Source organism: Ambystoma mexicanum, chromosome 13, assembly GCF_040938575.1.
Source record: "Ambystoma mexicanum isolate Mex_15411 chromosome 13, UKY_AmexF1_1, whole genome shotgun sequence".
Taxonomy (NCBI): Eukaryota; Metazoa; Chordata; class Amphibia; order Caudata; family Ambystomatidae; genus Ambystoma; species Ambystoma mexicanum.
The window spans coordinates 7,532,318-7,547,244 of record NC_090938.1 but is presented as its reverse complement, the minus strand read 5'-3'; the positions used below and the strand labels follow the sequence as shown (position 1 = coordinate 7,547,244).

General features: G+C 55.1%; 1 protein-coding gene across 1 annotated transcript in view; it reads left to right on the top strand.

Annotated features, from left to right (window-relative positions):
• Positions 1-14,589, top strand: part of LOC138520148 (glutathione S-transferase Mu 1-like) — a 47,598-nt gene extending 33,009 nt beyond the window's left edge. Inside the window, exon 4 of the mRNA XM_069632633.1 lies at positions 14,420-14,589. Coding sequence (XP_069488734.1) covers positions 14,420-14,509 — 90 coding nt within the window. The 3' untranslated portion in view covers positions 14,510-14,589. The remainder of the gene's footprint in view (positions 1-14,419) is intronic.
• Positions 14,590-14,927: the final 338 nt, after the last annotated feature.

Genomic DNA, 14,927 nt, shown 5'->3' with positions numbered 1-14,927 from the left:
CTGGTCTGGTCCATCTGGTGTTGGTCACTGAGCCATGCAGTGCTGTGTTCTGGTGTACTGGCAGTGGTGTGGAGTTGTAGAGGCGCAGCTTACAGGTTGGTCTGGCCCATCTGGTGTTGGTCACTGAGCCATGCACTGCTGTCTTCTGGTGTACTGGCAGAGTTGTGGAATTGTAGAGGCGCAGTCGACAGTTTGGTCTGGTCCATCTGGTGTTGGTCACTGAGCCCGGCACGGCTGTCTTCTGGTGTACTGGCAGATGTGTGGAGTTGTAGAGGTGCAGCCTAGAGTCTGGTCTGGTCCATCTGGTGCTGGTCACTGAGCCCTGCACTGCTGTCTTCTGGTGTACTGGCAGAGTTGTGGAGTTGTAGAGGCGCAGCTTACAGTCTGGTCTGGTCCATCTGGTGTTGGTCACTGAGCCCTGCACTGCTGTCTTCTGGTGTACTGGCAGAGGTGTGGAGTTGTAGAGGTGCAGCCTAGAGTCTGTTCTGGTCCATCTGGTGTTGGACACTGAGCCATGCAGTGCTGTTTTCTGGTGTACTGGTAGAGTTGTGGAGTTGTAGAGGCACAGTCGACAATTTGGTCTGGTCTATCTGGTGTTGGTCACTGAGCCCTACATTGCTGTCTTCTGGTGTACCGGCAGAGTTGTGGAGTTGTAGAGGCGCAGCCTACAGGTTGGTCTGGACCATCTGGTGTTTGTCACTGAGCCATGCAGTGTTGTCTTCTGGTGTACTGGTAGATGTGTGGAGTTGTAGAGCCGCAACCTACAGTTTGGTTTGGTCCATCTGGTGTTGGTCACTGAGCCCCACACTGCTGTCTTCTGGTGTACTGGCAGAGGTGTGGAGTTGTAGAGGCACAACCTATACTCATGTCTGGTCCATCTGGTGTTGGTCACTGAGCCCCGCACTGCTGTCTTCTGGTGTACTGGCTGAGTTGTGGAGTTGTAGAGGCGCAGCCTACAGTCTGGTCTAGTCCATCTGGTGGTGGTCAATGAGCCCTGCACTGCTGTCTTCTGGTGTACTGGCAGATGTGTAGTTGTAGAGGCGCAGCCTAAAGTCTGTTCTGGTCCATCTGGTGTTGGTCACTGAGGCCTGCACTGCTGTCTACTGGTGTACTGGCCGAGGTGTGGAATTGTAGAGGCGCAGCCTACAGTCTGGTCTGGTCCATCCGGTGTTGGTCACTGAGCCCTGCACTGTGTCTTCCAGTGTACTGGCAGAGGTGTGGAGTTGTAGAGGCGCAGCCTAGAGTCTGGTCTGGTCCATCTGGTGTTGGTCACTGAGCCATGCAGTGCTGTATTCCAGTGTACTGGCAGAGGTGTGGAGTTGTAGAGGCGCAGCCGACAGTTTGGTCTGGTCCATCTGGTGTTGGTCATTGTGCCCTGCACTTCTGTCTTCCGGTGTACTGGCAGAGTTGTGGAGGTGTAGAGGCGGAGCCTACAATTTGATCTGGTCGATCTGGTGTTGGCCACTGAGCCCTGCACTGCTGTCTTCCGGTGTACTGCAAGAGGTGTGGAATTGTAGAGGCGCAGCCTACAGTCTGGTTTGGTCCATCTGGTGTTGGTCACTGAGCCCTGCACTGTGTCTTCCAGTGTACTGGCAGAGGTGTGGAGTTGCAGAGGCGCAGCCTAGAGTCTGGTCTGGTCCATCTGGTGTTGGTCACTGAGCCATGCAGTGCTGTGTTCTGGTGTACTGGCAGTGGTGTGGAGTTGTAGAGGCGCAGCCTACAGGTTGGTCTGGTCCATATGGTGTTGGCACTGAGCCCTGCACTGCTGTCTACTGGTGCACTGGCCGAGGTGTGGAATTGTAGAGGAGCAGCCTACAGTCTGGTCTGGTCCATCTGGTGTTGGTCACTGAGCCCTGCACTGCTGTCTTCTGGTGTACTGGCAGAGTTGTGGAGTTGTAGAGGCACAGCCTACAGTCTGGTCTGGTCCATCCGGTGTTGATCACTGAGCCCTGCACTGTGTCTTCCAGTGTACTGGCAGAGGTGTGGAGTTGTAGAGGCGCAGCCTAGAGTCTGGTCTGGTCCATCTGGTGTTGGTCACTGAGCCATGCAGTGCTGTATTCCGGTGTACTGGCAGAGGTGTGGAGTTGTAGAGGCGCAGCCGACAGTTTGGTCTGGTCCATCTGGTGTTGGTCATTGTGCCCTGCACTGCTGTCTTCCGGTGTACTGGCATAGTTGTGGAGGTGTAGAGGCGGAGCCTACAATTTGATCTGGTCGATCTGGTGTTGGCCATTGAGCCCTGCACTGCTGTCTTCCGGTGTACTGCAAGAGGTGTGGAATTGTAGAGGCGCAGCCTACAGTCTGGTCTGGTCCGTCTGGTGTTGGTCACTGAGCCCTGCACTGTGTCTTCCAGTGTACTGGCAGAGGTGTGGAGTTGCAGAGGCGCAGCCTAGAGTCTGGTCTGGTCCATCCGGTGTTGGTCACTGAGCCCTGCACTGTGTCTTCCAGTGTACTGGCAGAGGTGTGGAGTTGTAGAGGCGCAGCCTAGAGTCTGGTCTGGTCCATCTGGTGTTGGTCACTGAGCCATGCAGTGCTGTATTCCGGTGTACTGGCAGAGGTGTGGAGTTGTAGAGGCGCAGCCGACAGTTTGGTCTGGTCCATCTGGTGTTGGTCATTGTGCCCTGCACTGCTGTCTTCTGGTGTACTGGCAGAGTTGTGGAGGTGTAGAGGCGGAGCCTACAATTTGATCTGGTCGATCTGGTGTTGGCCACTGAGCCCTGCACTGCTGTCTTCCGGTGTACTGCAAGAGGTGTGGAATTGTAGAGGCGCAGCCTACAGTCTGGTCTAGTCCATCTGGTGGTGGTCACTGAGCCCTGCACTGCTGTCTTCTGGTGTACTGGCAGATGTGTAGTTGTAGAGGCGCAGCCTAAAGTCTGTTCTGGTCCATCTGGTGTTGGTCACTGAGGCCTGCACTGCTGTCTACTGGTGTACTGGCCGAGGTGTGGAATTGTAGAGGCGCAGCCTACAGTCTGGTCTGGTCCATCCGGTGTTGGTCACTGAGCCCTGCACTGTGTCTTCCATTGTACTGGCAGAGGTGTGGAGTTGTAGAGGCGCAGCCTAGAGTCTGGTCTGGTCCATCTGGTGTTGGTCACTGAGCCATGCAGTGCTGTATTCCGGTGTACTGGCAGAGGTGTCGAGTTGTAGAGGCGCAGCCGACAGTTTGGTCTGGTCCATCTGCTGTTGGTCATTGTGCCCTGCACTGCTGTCTTCCGGTGTACTGGCAGAGTTGTGGAGGTGTAGAGGCGGAGCCTACAATTTGATCTGGTCGATCTGGTGTTGGCCACTGAGCCCTGCACTGCTGTCTTCCGGTGTACTGCAAGAGGTGTGGAATTGTAGAGGCGCAGCCTACAGTCTGGTCTGGTCCATCTGGTGTTGGTCACTGAGCCCTGCACTGTGTCTTCCAGTGTACTGGCAGAGGTGTGGAGTTGCAGAGGCGCAGCCTAGAGTCTGGTCTGGTCCATCTGGTGTTGGTCACTGAGCCATGCAGTGCTGTGTTCTGGTGTACTGGCAGTGGTGTGGAGTTGTAGAGGCGCAGCCTACAGGTTGGTCTGGTCCATATGGTGTTGGCACTGAGCCCTGCACTGCTGTCTACTGGTGTACCGGCCGAGGTGTGGAATTGTAGAGGAGCAGCCTACAGTCTGGTCTGGTCCATCTGGTGTTGGTCACTGAGCCCTGCACTGCTGTCTTCTGGTGTACTGGCAGAGTTGTGGAGTTGTAGAGGCGCAGCCTACAGTCTGGTCTGGTCCATCCGGTGTTGGTCACTGAGCCCTGCACTGTGTCTTCCAGTGTACTGGCAGAGGTGTGGAGTTGTAGAGGCGCAGCCTAGAGTCTGGTCTGGTCCATCTGGTGTTGGTCACTGAGCCATGCAGTGCTGTATTCCAGTGTACTGGCAGAGGTGTGGAGTTGTAGAGGCGCAGCCGAAAGTTTGGTCTGGTCCATCTGGTGTTGGTCATTGTGCCCTGCACTGCTGTCTTCCGGTGTACTGGCAGAGTTGTGGAGGTGTAGAGGCGGAGCCTACAATTTCATCTGGTCGATCTGGTGTTGGCCACTGAGCCCTGCACTGCTGTCTTCCGGTGTACTGCAAGAGGTGTGGAATTGTAGAGGCGCAGCCTACAGTCTGGTCTGGTCCATCTGGTGTTGGTCACTGAGCCCTGCACTGTGTCTTCCAGTGTACTGGCAGAGGTGTGGAGTTGCAGAGGCGCAGCCTAGAGTCTGGTCTGGTCCTTCCGGTGTTGGTCACTGAGCCCTGCACTGTGTCTTCCACTGTACTGGCAGAGGTGTGGAGTTGTAGAGGCACAGCCTAGAGTCTGGTCTGGTCCATCTGGTGTTGGTCACTGAGCCATGCAGTGCTGTATTCCGGTGTACTGGCAGAGGTGTGGAGGTGTAGAGGCGGAGCCTACAATTTGATCTGGTCGATCTGGTGTTGGCCACTGAGCCCTGCACTGCTGTCTTCCGGTGTACTGCAAGAGGTGTGGAATTGTAGAGGCGCAGCCTACAGTCTGGTCTAGTCCATCTGGTGGTGGTCACTGAGCCCTGCACTGCTGTCTTCTGGTGTACTGGCAGATGTGTAGTTGTAGAGGCGCAGCCTAAAGTCTGTTCTGATCCATCTGGTGTTGGTCACTGAGGCCTGCACTGCTGTCTACTGGTGTACTGGCCGAGGTGTTGAATTGTAGAGGCGCAGCCTACAGTCTGGTCTGGTCCATCCGGTGTTGGTCACTGAGCCCTGCAATGTGTCTTCCAGTGTACTGGCAGAGGTCTGGAGTTGTAGAGGCGCAGCCGACAGTTTGGTCTGGTCTATCTGGTGTTGGTCACTGAGCCATGCAGTGCTGTATTTCGGTGTACTGGCAGAGGTGTGGAGTTGCAGAGGCCCAGACGACAGTTTGGTCTGGTCAATCTGGTGTTGGTCACTGAGCCATGCAGTGCTGTATTCCGGTGTACTGGCAGACTTTTGGAGTTGTAGAGGCACAGCATACAGTTTGGTCTCGTCTATCTGGTGTTGGTCACTGAGCCATGCAGTGCTGTATTCCGGTGTACTGGCAGAGGTGTGGAGTTGTAGAGGCGCAGCCTACAGTCTGGTCTGATCCAACTGGTTTTGGTCACTGAGCCCTGCACTGCTGTCTTCCGGTGTACTGGCAGAGTTGTGGAGTTGTAGAGGCGCAGCCTACAGGATGGTCTAGTCCATCTGGTGTTGATCACTGAGCCCTGAACTGCTGTCTTCTGGTGTACTGGCAGAGGTGTGGAGTTGTAGAGGCGCAGCCTACAGTTTGGTCTGGTCCATCTGGTGTTGGTCACTGAGCCATGCAGTGCTGTATTCTGGGGTAGTGGCAGAGGTGTGGAGTTGTAGAGGCGCAGCCGACAGTTTGGTCTGGTCTATCTGGTGTTGGTCACTGAGCTATTCAGTGCTGTATTCCGGTATAATGGCAAAGGTATGGAGTTGTAGAGGCGCAGCCTGCAGTCTGGTCTGGTCCTCCATCTGGTGTTGGTCATTGTGCCCTGCACTGCTGTCTTCCAATGTACTGGCAAAGTTGTGGTGTTGTAGAGGCGCAGCCTACCTGTTGGTCTGGTCCATCTGGTGTTGGTCACTGAGCCCTACACTGCTGTCTTCCGGTGTACTGGCAGAGGTGTGGAATTGTAGAGGAGCAGCCTACAATCTGGTCTGGTCCATCTGGTGTTGGTCACTGAGACCTGCACTTCTGTCTTCTGGTGTACTGGCAGAGGTGTGGAGTTGTAGAGGCGCAGCCTAAAGTCTGGTCTGGTTCATCTGGTGTTGGTCACTGAGCCCTGCACTGCTGTCTTCTGGTGTACTGGCAGAGTTGTGGAGTTGTAGAGGCGCATCCTACAGGTTGGTCTGGTCCATCTGGTGTTGGTCACTGAGCCCTGCACTGCTGTCTTCTGGTGTACTGGCAGAGGTGTGGAGTTGTAGAGGCGCAGTTTACAGTTTGGTCTGGTCCATCTGGTGTTGGTCACTGAGACCTGCACTGTTGTCTTCTGTTGTACTGGCAGAGGTGTGGAGTTGTAGAGGTGCAGCCTACAGTCTGCTCTGGTCCATCTGGTGTTGGTCACTGAGCCCTACATTGCTGTCTTCCGGTGTACTGTCAGAGGTGTTGAATTGTAGAGGAGCAGCCTACAGTCTGGTCTGGTCCATCTGGTGTTGGTCACTGAGACCTGCACTTCTGTCTTTTGGTGTACTGGCAGAGGTGTGGAGTTGCAGAGGCGCAGCCTAAAGTCTGGGCTGGTCCATCTGGTGTTGGTCACTGAGCCTCGCACTGCTGTCTTCTTCTGGTGTACTGGCAGATGTGTGGAGTTGTAGAGGTGCAGCCTAGAGTCTGGTCTGGTCCATCTGGTGTTGGTCACTGAGCCCTGCACTGCTGTCTACTGGTGTACTCGCAGAGTTGTGGAGTTGTAGAGGCGCAGCCTACAGTCTGGTCTGGTCCATCTAGTGTTGGTCACTGAGCCCTGCACTTCTGTCTTCTGGTGTACTGGCAGAGGTGTGGAGTTGTAGAGGCGCAGCCTAGAGTCTGGTCTGGTCCATTTGGTGTTGGTCACTGAGCCATGCAGTGCTATCTTCTGGTGTACTGGCAGAGTTGTGGAGTTGTAGAGGCGCAGTCCACAGTTAGATCTGGTCCATCTGATGTTGGTCACTGAGCCGTGCACGGCTGTCTTCTGGTGTACTGGCAGAGGTGTGGAGTTGTAGAGGCGCAGCCTACAGTTGAGTCTGCTCCATCTGGTGTTGGTCACTGAGCCCTGCACTGCTGTCTTCTGGTGTACTGGCAGAGTTGTGGAGTTGTAGAGGCGCAGTCCACAGTTAGATCTGGTCCATCTGATGTTGGTCACTGAGCCGTGCACGGCTGTCTTCTGGTGTACTGGCAGAGGTGTGGAGTTGTAGAGGTGCAGCCTACAGTCTGGTCTGGTTCATCTGGTGTTGGTCACTGAGCCCCGCACTGTTGTCTTCTGGTGTACTGACAGAGTTGAGTTGTAGAGGCGCAACCTACAGTTTGGTCTAGGTCCACCTGGTGTTGGTCACAGAGCCCTGCACTGCTGTCTTCTGGTGTACTGGCAGAGGTGTGGAGTTGTAGAGGCACAGCCTACAGTCTGGTCTGGTCCATCTGGTGTTGGTCAATGAGCCCTGCACTGCTGTCTTCTGGTGTACTGGCAGAGGTGTGGGGTTGTAGAGGCGCAGCCTACAGTTTGGTCGGGTCCATTTGGTGTTGGTCACTAAGCCCTGCACTACTGTCTTCTGGTGTATTGGCAGAGGTGTGGAGTTGTAGAGGTGCAGCCTACAGTCTGGTCTGGTTCATCTGGTGTTGGTCACTGAGCCCCGCAATGTTGTCTTCTGGTGTACTGGCAGAGTTGAGTTGTAGAGGTGCAGCCTACAGGTTGGTCTGGTCCATCTGGTGTTGGTCACTGAACCATGCAGTGCTGTCTTCTGGTGTACTGGCAGAGGTGTGGAGTTCTAGAGGCGCAACCTAGAGTCTGTTCTGGTCCATCTGGTGTTGGTCACTGAGTCCTGCACTGCACTTTTCTGGTGTACTGGCAGAGTTGTGGAGTTGTAGAGGCGCAGGCCTACCTGTTGATCTGGTCCATCTGGTGTTGTTCACTGAGCCCTGCACTGCTGTCTTCTGGTGTACGGGCAGTGGTGTGGAGTTGTAGAGGCACAGTCGACAGTTTGGTCTGGTCTATCTGGTGTTGGTCAATGAGCCCTGCACTGCTGCCTTCTTGTGTACTGGCAGAGTTGTGGAGTTGTAGAGGTGCAGCCTACAGGTTGGTCTGGTCCATCTGGTGTTGGTCACTGAGCCATGCAGTGCTGTCTTCTGGTGTACTGTTAGAGGTGGGGAGCTGTAGAGCCGCAGCCTACAGTTTGGTCTGGTCCATCTGGTGTTGGTCACTGAGCCCTGCACTGCTGTCTTCTGGTGTACTGGCAGAGGTGTGGAGTTGTAGAGGCGCATCGTAGACTCTGGTCTGGTCCATCTGGTGTTGGTCACTGAGCCCTGCACTGCTGTCTTCTGGTGTACTGGCAGAGTTGTGGAGTTGTAGAGGTGCAGCTTACAGTCTGGTCTGGTCCATCTGGTGTTGGTCACTGAGCCATGCAGTGCTGTCTTCTGGTGTACTGGTGGAGGTGTGGAGTTGTAGAGGCGCAGTCGACAATTCGGTCTGGTCTATTTGGTGTTGGTCACTGAGCTCTGCACTGCTGTCTTCTGGTGTACTGGCAGAGTTGTAGACGCGCAGCCTACAGGTTGGTCTGGCCCATCTGGTGTTGGTCACTGAGCCATGCAGTGCTGTCTTCTGGTGTACTGGTAGATGTGTGGAGTTGTAGAGGCGCAGCTTACAGTCTGGTCTAGTCCATCTGGTGTTGGTCACTGAGCCCTGCACTGCTGTCTTCTGGCGTATTGGCAGAGGTGTGGAGTTGTAGAGGCGCAGCCTAAAGTCTGTTCTGGTCCATCTGGTGTTGGTCACTGAGGCCTGCACTGCTGTCTTCTGGTGTACTGGCAGAGGTGTGGAATTGTAGAGGCGCAGCCTACAGTCTGGTCTGGGCCATCTGGTGTTGGTCACTGAGCCCTGCACTGTGTCTTCCAGTGTACTAGCAGAGGTGTGGAGTTGTAGAGGCGCAGCCTAAAGTTTGGTCTGGTCCATCTGGTGTTGGTCACTGAGCCATGCAGTGCTGTATTCCGGTGTACTGGGAGAGGTGTGGAGTTGTAGAGGCGCAGCCAACAGTTTGGTCTGGTCCATCTGGTGTTGGCCACTGAGCCTTGCACTGCTGTCTTCTGGTGTACTGGCAGAGTTGTGGAGTTGTAAAGGTGCAGCTTACAGTCTGGTCTAGTCCATCTGGTGGTGGTCACTTAGCCCTGCATTGCTGTCTTCTGGTGTATTGGCAGAGGTGTGGAGTTGTAGAGGTACAGCCTAAAGTCTGGTCTGGTCCATCTGGTGTTGGCCACTGAGCCCTGCACTGTTGTCTTCTGGTGTACTGGCAGAGTTGTGGAGTTGTAGAGGCGCAGCTTACAGGTTGGTCTGGCCCATCTGGTGTTGGTCACTGAGCCATGCACTGCTGTCTTCTGGTGTACTGGCAGAGGTGTGGAGTTGTAGAGGCACAGTCGACAGTTTGGTCTGGTCCATCTGGTGTTGGTCACTGAGCCCGGCACGGCTGTCTTCTGGTGTACTGGCAGATGTGTGGAGTTGTAGAGGTGCAGCCTAGAGTCTGGTCTGGTCCATCTGGTGCTGGTCACTGAGCCCTGCACTGCTGTCTTCTGGTGTACTGGCAGAGTTGTGGAGTTGTAGAGGCGCAGCTTACTGTCTGTTCTGGTCCATCTGGTGTTGGACACTGAGCCCTGCACTGCTGTCTTCTGGTGTACCGGCAGAGTTGTGGAGTTGTAGAGGCACAGTCGACAATTTGGTCTGGTCTATCTGGTGTTGGTCACTGAGCCCTGCACTGCTGTCTTCTGGTGTACCGGCAGAGTTGTGGAGTTGTAGAGGCGCAGCCTACAGGTTGGTCTGGACCATCTGGTGTTTGTCACTGAGCCATGCAGTGTTGTCTTCTGGTGTACTGGTAGATGTGTGGAGTTGTAGAGCCGCAACCTACAGTTTGGTTTGGTCCATCTGGTGTTGGTCACTGAGCCCCACACTGCTGTCTTCTGGTGTACTGGCTGAGTTGTGGAGTTGTAGAGGCGCAGCCTACAGTCTGGTCTAGTCCATCTGGTGGTGGTCACTGAGCCCTGCACTGCTGTCTACTGGTGTACTGGCCGAGGTGTGGAATTGTAGAGGCGCAGCCTACAGTCTGGTCTGGTCCATTGGTGTTGGTCACTGAGCCCTGCACTGTGTCTTCCAGTGTACTGGCAGAGGTGTGGAGTTGTAGAGGCGCAGCCTAGAGTCTGGTCTGGTCCATCTGGTGTTGGTCACTGAGCCATGCAGTGCTGTATTCCGGTGTACTGGCAGAGGTGTGGAGTTGTAGAGGCGCAGCCAACAGTTTGGTCTGGTCCATCTGGTGTTGGTCATTGTGCCCTGCACTGCTGTCTTCTGGTGTACTGGCAGAGTTGTGGAGGTGTAGAGGCGGAGCCTACAATTTGATCTGGTCGATCTGGTGTTGGCCACTGAGCCCTGCACTGCTGTCTTCCGGTGTACTGCAAGAGGTGTGGAATTGTAGAGGCGCAGCCTACAGTCTGGTCTGGTCCATCTGGTGTTGGTCACTGAGCCCTGCACTGTGTCTTCCAGTCTACTGGCAGAGGTGTGGAGTTGCAGAGGCGCAGCCTAGAGTCTGGTCTGGTCCATCTGGTGTTGGTCACTGAGCCATGCAGTGCTGTATTCCGGTGTACTGGCAGAGTTGTGGAGGTGTAGAGGCGCAGACTACAGGTTGGTCTGGTCCATCTGGTGTTGGTCACTGAGCCCTGCACTGTTGTGTTCTGGTTTACAGGCAGTGGTGTGGAGTTGTAGAGGCGCAGCCTACAGGTTGGTCTGGTCCATATGGTGTTGGCACTGAGCCCTGCACTGCTGTCCTCTGGTGTGCTGGCAGAGTTGTGGAGTTGTGGTGAGGCGCAGCCTACAGTCTGGTCTGGTCCATCTGGTGTTGGTCACTTAGCCCTGCATTGCTGTCTTCTGGTGCACTGGCAGCGGTGTGGAGTTGTAGAGGTACAGCCTAAAGTCTGGTCTGGTCCATCTGGTGTTGGCCACTGAGCCCTGCACTGTTGTCTTCTGGTGTACTGGCAGAGTTGTGGAGTTGTAGAGGCGCAGCTTACAGGTTGGTCTGGCCCTTCTGGTGTTGGCCACTGAGCCATGCACTGCTGTCTTCTGGTTTACTGGCAGAGTTGTGGAATTGTAGAGGCGCAGTCGACAGTTTGGTCTGGTCCATCTGGTGTTGGTCACTGAGCCCGGCACGGCTGTCTTCTGGTGTACTGGCAGATGTGTGGAGTTGTAGAGGTGCAGCCTAGAGTCTGGTCTGGTCCATCTGGTGCTGGTCACTGAGCCCTGCACTGCTGTCTTCTGGTGTACTGGCAGAGTTGTGGAGTTGTAGAGGCGCAGCTTACAGTCTGGTCCATCTGGTGTTGGTCACTGAGCCCTGCACTGCTGTCTTCCGGTGTACTGGCAGAGGTGTGGAGTTGTAGAGGTGCAGCCTAGAGTCTGTTCTGGTCCATCTGGTGTTGGACACTGAGCCATGCAGTGCTGTTTTCTGGTGTACTGGTAGAGTTGTGGAGTTGTAGAGGCACAGTCGACAATTTGGTCTGGTCTATCTGGTGTTGGTCACTGAGCCCTGCATTGCTGTCTTCTGGTGTACCGGCAGAGTTGTGGAGTTGTAGAGGCGCAGCCTACAGGTTGGTCTGGACCATCTGGTGTTTGTCACTGAGCCATGCAGTGTTGTCTTCTGGTGTACTGGTAGATGTGTGGAGTTGTAGAGCCACAACCTACAGTTTGGTTTGGTCCATCTGGTGTTGGTCACTGAGCCCCACACTGCTGTCTTCTGGTGTACTGGCAGAGGTGTGGAGTTGTAGAGGCACAACCTATACTCATGTCTGGTCCATCTGGTGTTGGTCACTGAGGCCTGCACTGCTGTCTACTGGTGTACCGGCCGAGGTGTGGAATTGTAGAGGCGCAGCCTACAGTCTGGTCTGGTCCATCCGGTGTTGATCACTGAGCCCTGCACTGTGTCTTTCAGTGTACTGGCAGTGGTGTGGAGTTGTAGAGGCGCAGCCTACAGTCTGGTCTGGTCCATCTGGTGTTGGTCACTGAGCCATGCAGTGCTGTATTCCGGTGTACTGGCAGAGGTGTGGAGTTGTAGAAGCGCAGCCGACAGTTTGGTCTGGTCCATCTGGTGTTGGTCATTGTGCCCTGCACTGCTGTCTTCCGGTGTACTGGCAGAGTTGTGGAGGTGTAGAGGCGGAGCCTACAATTTGATCTGGTCGATCTGGTGTTGGCCACTGAGCCCTGCACTGCTGTCTTCCGGTGTACTGCAAGAGGTGTGGAATTGTAGAGGCGCAGCCTACAGTCTGGTCTGGTCCATCTGGTGTTGGTCACTGAGCCCTGCACTGTGTCTTCCAGTGTACTGGCAGAGGTGTGGAGTTGCAGAGGCGCAGCCTAGAGTCTGGTCTGGTCCATCCGGTGTTGGCCACTGAGCCCTGCACTGTGTCTTCCAGTGTACTGGCAGAGGTGTGGAGTTGTAGAGGCGCAGCCTAGAGTCTGGTCTGGTCCATCTGGTGTTGGTCACTGAGCCATGCAGTGCTGTATTCCGGTGTACTGGCAGAGGTGTGGAGTTGTAGAGGCGCAGCCGACAGTTTGGTCTGGTCCATCTGGTGTTGGTCATTGTGCCCTGCACTGCTGTCGGCAGAGTTGTGGAGGTGTAGAGGCGGAGCCTACAATTTGATCTGGTCGATCTGGTGTTGGCCACTGAGCCCTGCACTGCTGTCTTCCGGTGTACTGCAAGAGGTGTGGAATTGTAGAGGCGCAGCCTACAGTCTGGTCTAGTCCATCTGGTGGTGGTCACTGAGCCCTGCACTGCTGTCTTCTGGTGTACTGGCAGATGTGTAGTTGTAGAGGCGCAGCCTAAAGTCTGTTCTGGTCCATCTGGTGTTGGTCACTGAGGCCTGCACTGCTGTCTACTGGTGTACTGGCCGAGGTGTGGAATTGTAGAGGCGCAGCCTACAGTCTGGTCTGGTCCATCCGGTGTTGGTCACTGAGCCCTGCACTGTGTCTTCCAGTGTACTGGCAGAGGTGTGGAGTTGTAGAGGCGCAGCCTAGAGTCTGGTCTGGTCCATCTGGTGTTGGTCACTGAGCCATGCAGTGCTGTATTCCGGTGTACTGGCAGAGGTGTGGAGTTGTAGAGGCGCAGCCGACAGTTTGGTCTGGTCCATCTGGTGTTGGTCATTGTGCCCTGCACTGCTGTCTTCCGGTGTACTGGCAGAGTTGTGGAGGTGTAGAGGCGGAGCCTACAATTTCATCTGGTCGATCTGGTGTTGGCCACTGAGCCCTGCACTGCTGTCTTCCGGTGTACTGCAAGAGGTGTGGAATTGTAGAGGCGCAGCCTACAGTCTGGTCTGGTCCATCTGGTGTTGGTCACTGAGCCCTGCACTGTGTCTTCCAGTGTACTGGCAGAGGTGTTGAGTTGCAGAGGCGCAGCCTAGAGTCTGGTCTGGTCCATCCGGTGTTGGTCACTGAGCCCTGCACTGTGTCTTCCAGTGTACCGGCAGAGGTGTGGAGTTGTAGAGGCACAGCCTAGAGTCTGGTCTGGTCCATCTGGTGTTGGTCACTGAGCCATGCAGTGCTGTATTCCGGTGTACTGGCAGAGGTGTGGAGGTGTAGAGGCGGAGCCTACAATTTGATCTGGTCGATCTGGTGTTGGCCACTGAGCCCTGCACTGCTGTCTTCCGGTGTACTGCAAGAGGTGTGGAATTGTAGAGGCGCAGCCTACAGTCTGGTCTAGTCCATCTGGTGGTGGTCACTGAGCCCTGCACTGCTGTCTTCTGGTGTACTGGCAGATGTGTAGTTGTAGAGGCGCAGCCTAAAGTCTGTTCTGGTCCATCTGGTGTTGGTCACTGAGGCCTGCACTGCTGTCTACTGGTGTACTGGCTGAGGTGTTGAATTGTAGAGGCGCAGCCTACAGTCTGGTCTGGTCCATCCGGTGTTGGTCACTGAACCCTGCTTGTGTCTTCCAGTGTACTGGCAGAGGTGTGGAGTTGTAGAGGCGCAGCCTAGAGTCTGGTCTGGTCCATCTGGTGTTGGTCACTGAGCCATGCAGTGCTGTATTCCGGTGTACTGGCAGAGGTGTGGAGTTGTAGAGGCGCAGCCGACAGTTTGCTCTGGTCCATCTGGTGTTGGCCACTGAGCCCTGCACTGCTGTCTTCCGGTGTACTGCAATAGGTGTGGAATTGTAGAGGCGCAGCCTACAGTCTGGTCTGGTCCATCTGGTGTTGGTCACTGAGCCCTGTACTGTGTCTTCCAGTGTACTGGCAGCGGTGTGGAGTTGCAGAGGCGCAGCCTAGAGTCTGGTCTGGTCCATCTGGTGTTGGTCACTGAGCCATGCAGTGCTGTGTTCTGGTGTACTGGCAGTGGTGTGGAGTTGTAGAGGCGCAGCCTACAGGTTGGTCTGGTCCATATGGTGTTGGCACTGAGCCCTGCACTGCTGTCCTCTGGTGTACTTGCAAAGGTGTGGAGTTGTAGAGGCGCAGCCTAGAGTCTGGTCAGGTCCATCTGCTGTTGGTCACTGAGCCCTGCACTGTTGTCTTCTGGTGTACTGGCTAAGGTTTGGAGTTGTAGAGGCGCAGTCTAGAGTCTGGTCTGGTCCATCTGGTGTTGGTCACTGAGCCATGCAGTGCTGTATTCCGGTGTACTGGCAGAGATGTAGAGGCGCAGCCTACAGGTTGGTCTGGTCCATCTGGTGTTGGCCACTGAGCTATGCTTTGTCTGTAGCTTTTCAATGCATTGTACATTTTCTTTTGTCTAACAGGCCTTGGAGAAGATTAGCGCCTTCATGAAAACAAGCCACTTCAAGAAAACGTCCAGCAACGCAATGGCCAGACTGTGGAATGTGGCGTAGAGTCGGGGGGGGGGGGCGACACTGGGGGCCTCTGCTCTCAAGGATGTGAAATGTAAAAACTGGAACACGTCTTCAGAATAAATGCGCATGTGTTTCTTGCTCTTGCCTAAGGGGCATTTGCTTCAGCTATGAAAGGGTCTTCAGTGCCCGGGGAGTGGAGTGGCCAGGCGAGAGAATGGCCCTCATTCCGAGTTTGGAGGTAGCCATGGCGCTATTAGTGCCAGGGCTTCCTCCAAAATCGGTCCGACTCCGGTCTGGTGAATGGAGTAATTACCGGTCCAGTTCAGGGTCGGTGGGACCGGTAATTCCCCATTCACCAGAGCCATTCCCCATTCCCATTTGAGCCCCCATAGGGCTCAATGGGAAGGGGGAAGGCGGCAATAACGGTCAATAAATACCGTTATTGACCCGGTATCCC